Source organism: Syzygium oleosum, unplaced genomic scaffold (genome assembly GCF_021117445.2).
Source record: "Syzygium oleosum isolate NSW1041296 unplaced genomic scaffold, Sole_v2.1 Sole_v2.05, whole genome shotgun sequence".
Taxonomy (NCBI): domain Eukaryota; kingdom Viridiplantae; phylum Streptophyta; class Magnoliopsida; order Myrtales; family Myrtaceae; genus Syzygium; species Syzygium oleosum.
In genome coordinates, this window is record NW_026607489.1 from 254,981 (window position 1) to 258,956 (window position 3,976).

At 36.7% G+C, this 3,976-nt stretch overlaps 1 protein-coding gene across 1 annotated transcript; it reads left to right on the top strand.

Annotated features, from left to right (window-relative positions):
- The first annotated feature begins 533 nt into the window (after window positions 1-533).
- LOC115670829 (protein RADIALIS-like 3) lies at window positions 534-3,359 on the top strand. Its single transcript, XM_030592186.2, has 2 exons — window positions 534-876; window positions 3,011-3,359. Exons 1-2 carry the CDS (start codon window positions 641-643, stop codon window positions 3,036-3,038), a joined length of 264 nt encoding a protein of 87 aa, XP_030448046.1. The 5' UTR covers window positions 534-640; the 3' UTR covers window positions 3,039-3,359.
- The last annotated feature ends 617 nt before the right edge of the window (window positions 3,360-3,976 follow it).

Here is a 3,976-nt window from a genome sequence, read left to right on the forward strand (position 1 = left end):
CGGAAAGGAAAATTCGGATATGGGTAGAATACATTCATTGACAGTAGAGGGCACCCTTAGTAGCATCTTTTGAACGTATGCATACTAATCAAATAGGGCACTCATTGAAATGTTTTCTGTACTCACCGAGCTGTGGACCTAATAAAAATCCGAAATTATTTACCCATTGGAAGGTGTAAGTTTCCTCAGCATATCTAAATTTGTTAATAATGGATCTATGATCTTTGAATTGGGATCTAATACCCCCACCCAAGCCGATAAAATGCTCAAGCAAACCCACTTGCTAATACAAATATCACGCCAATAAGGGGCTTCATAGATTGATTTATCCCTCGAAAAGTTCTCAACCTTTAGCAATGAGGATTCTTGTTTACCTGTCTTGTCCTACTAGATCGAGGGAATCACATCTTCTTGGCAGTATCCATCAATTTCGATTTTATTTCCAAAAAAAGCCAACTTGGAGAGAATCCCACATCCTCCCTTGCTTATAAGTAGCCACATCGTTGCAATCTCTCAATACATACCACCAACCCTGGACCTCGAGTCTTCAACAAATCACACGATCGTTCTTTTTTTCTTCTGGGGTTTTCCACATCTTGCGTCCTTCTCATCTCGTTTGGTTATTGAGGGAGCAGTTGACATGGCATCATCATGGACAAGAGAGCAAAACAAGAAGTTTGAGGAGGCACTGGCTTTGTACGATGAGAACACTCCGGATCGGTGGCAAAGGGTGGCGAGAGCGGTCGGTGATGGGAAGAGTGTGGAGGAAGTGAGGAGGCATTATGAGGCCCTTGTGAGGGATCTCGTCAGGATTGAATCTGGCCAAATCCCTCTGCCCAACTATAGAGGATCCGACCAAAGTGATGAGACTAATAGGTAGTAATCTAACACTTTCTTACAAAAGTCATTCATGTAAGAATTATTATCTATTTAGGCATGGCGAGTTTTTATTTTTATTTTTTTGCTTGAAGTAATGCTACTTATGCAATGGCTTGTTTACAAAGTTAGTTTATGAAATTATGTGACAGTATGTGGTTGAGGTATTCTATTAGATGAGATATGATTCGATCATAATCGACCATCTCTTAAATAACAACTCATGATATTCGTTGTATTATTCTTGTTTTTGTGCTTATCTCTTCGGCTTTAACACTCTATTTCATTAGAAAACCGATCTGCATGAGCGACTGCGATGCTATCATAGTGCAGTGCCTAAGATCTTTCATAGAGATTATGAAGTTGAAAACCAGTCCCTTAAAAAAGGAGGCCTTAATTGTGTAATTTGTTCCACACACACACACACACACACATATATATATGAAAGCTCTAGCATCATGTATCAACTTGTCTTAAAAAACCCATCTTTCTTTTTCTTTTTATCGCAATATTATTCATTGTGATTGCAAAACTTTATTGAAGAAGGAACATCGAAAGACGTTGAAATCGAATCCGTGTAAAATTTTTGAAAGAAGTCTTCCAAATATATTCCTAAAAGTGTATCTTCAAAGATGTCAAGATATTTTCAGGATTGCACATTTATATCCAAGAAATATCATCATGTAAATATAATCAACAATTAAAAGTTACTTGATTAAGTGTCTACATTTATACAAGTTTTGATTGGGTGAACGATTTTCTCTTTTCCATGCACCTTAAGGTACAAGACTCGAACCATGCCCTTGCCTTCGTAAAGCGAAAGTTCCACTAACCCTAGCTTTCTATCGCAAGTTGACAGAGTCCAACCGGACTTCTACCGACCATTTCCCAAAGAAGCAAAGTGATCATTCAATATAGTCGTCTCTCATGTGCATGGCCAAGGATTTTATGTTAACATGATGGTTGAGCATAGCCTAATAGTTTCTAAAATAAAGCGTGTTGAGCGTGTTGCAAGGGAATCTAACATAACCTAATATTTTCTAAAATAAAAAGGTTGAGCATAAATTACATCTTACTTTATAATGATCAGCAATTCATTTGTCTAAAAATTCCTTTGTTTAAAGTATAATTTCATCTTAATTATTTTGCAATGAAAATAATTCGTCTTAATTTCAACCATCTATCATGTACTTAATTAAAAAGTTTGTCCAAACATGTTAGAAAAATGCTTATTTATACAAGGACGAAAACAATGAGTTTTTGGCTCGATGGTATGTGTAAGCAACCTAATATTTTTTTTTTAAGGATGTTTAATTGTGTTAGGACTATGAACACAGTAGACGACCTTTCTCTAGTGTCTCCTCAGGGGTCAATAGAGGTGCAAATATATAAGAATATTAAAACTAACAAAGTACATTGACGGCTGAAAGAATATTGGCAAAGTAGTAAGGAACCCAATAGTAGTGTACATCTTTCCGTGTATAAAGTACGATATTTCTCGATTTGGAAATAAGTTCTCAACTTTACTTCAAATATATTTCTTAGTATCCTGTTTTTTTTACGTGAAATTTCTTTAAAATAGCTTGTCAAAATCTTGGGATTTTGAAGAAATTTACAATCTTTAGGGGGGCCAAGGCTTACGAATTTTTTGTAAAATTCTCTTGTTAAATTGGGTCAATAAGCGACTTTGGAAGGTTTGGGGGCCTCTAAATTCTCCCATGGCAAAGTTCATGAATTGATTTGGATCGTAAGAAAATATGGCGGGGCTCGATTAAGAAAGCAATGATCGAGAAAGTATTTTATGTATCGATGACATCACGCGCCAAAGCGATGAGTATTATCCAATAATCACTATTCTTCACCTTGTTGACATAGTAAACTCCCTCTGAAGTTTTTTTTTTTAATAAATAAAATTTTTAGAGGCAGTGAATCAATTCCATGAATTTATCATATTATCAAGATGACACATGACATCACCAATTGACAAAGATGCAACTGGATCTAATAACTATATCAGATGCGACTAGATGCTACCCTTGAATGATTTATATATTATAGCATGACGATCCACAATTTGTTATGAAAAGGCATGATTTGATTCTCGTTCTTCTAATGGTTTGACCCCTCCTAACAGGCTCACGAGGAATATGAGGCTCCACTGAAAGCAAAGGGTCACTCTCAGATCAGGAAGTCCCTTAATTAGCCATAAAGAAGATGCTAAGTACGTGCCAAATATTTATAACAATAACTGTAAATAAAGAAGCCTAAGAAAGGTGGGGAAAAAAAAAAAGAAAGAAAAATAGGTAGAAGAGAAAAAAAGAGTGGTGATATTATGCGCTATAGGTATTAAGACTCGTGGGTCTTGACTACTTCTGTACCTTTTAAAACTTGTGTGCGAGCTGATATGGTTTCCTTAAAGACTGCCGTGTGTACTTGTTCTCACAAGATCCTTAATTGCCCTTGTTAGCTTACAATTACGCAAACATGTTTATATTCTTACTTCTTTGCGGGCTAATAGAGAGAGTGGTGAGCGCCGTACATTTTCTAAAACATATCTGTAACGTCGAACCCCGCGAGACGCACTACGTTTATAGGCGAGACTCGCTATGTTTGGTGGTCCAGATGCATTTTTGGCGCATTGATGCACCACAATCGCAGAATAATCCCCCGGCGCTAACAAATTCGAGATTGATTGTTACAAGAGGCCACCTCTCTATGCAAATTTTATCCTCAGCGACTTTTTCTTTCGCATGGAATTGAAATAGCGTAGTTTGGATGGCTAATATTACGATATCAGCATTTGTGGCCTCTGAGCACTTGAATGTAGTAAATCTATTTTTCGTTTCATTAATAAAAGTTTAAACCGGACATGTCGATCTCTTCGGATCATTTGTGTATGTTGCGTTCTTTTGTTTTCTCTTTATGCGGGTAGTGAGTTAAATAGATATTTAAGTTCAAAATGAGTCTTGATACCCAAAAAAAAACAAAGCAATACATAATGAGTAATTCCTTCCGACGAAGCTTGTAGAAAGCTGACCACACGCCACAAACAGAAAGCCCAGACGATAGAGGCCCAAGCAGTAACTTCTAGGACGAAGGC

What these genes read in the sequence shown, in the direction of transcription:
- LOC115670829 (XM_030592186.2), top strand. Translation starts at nt 641, where the DNA reads ATGGCATCATCATGGACAAGAGAGCAAAACAAGAAGTTTGAGGAGGCA. An exon ending in CAAAGTGATGAGACTAATAG is followed by an intron (nt 877 to 3,010) that starts GTAGTAATCTAA and finishes CCCTCCTAACAG; the next exon opens with GCTCACGAGGAATATGAGGC.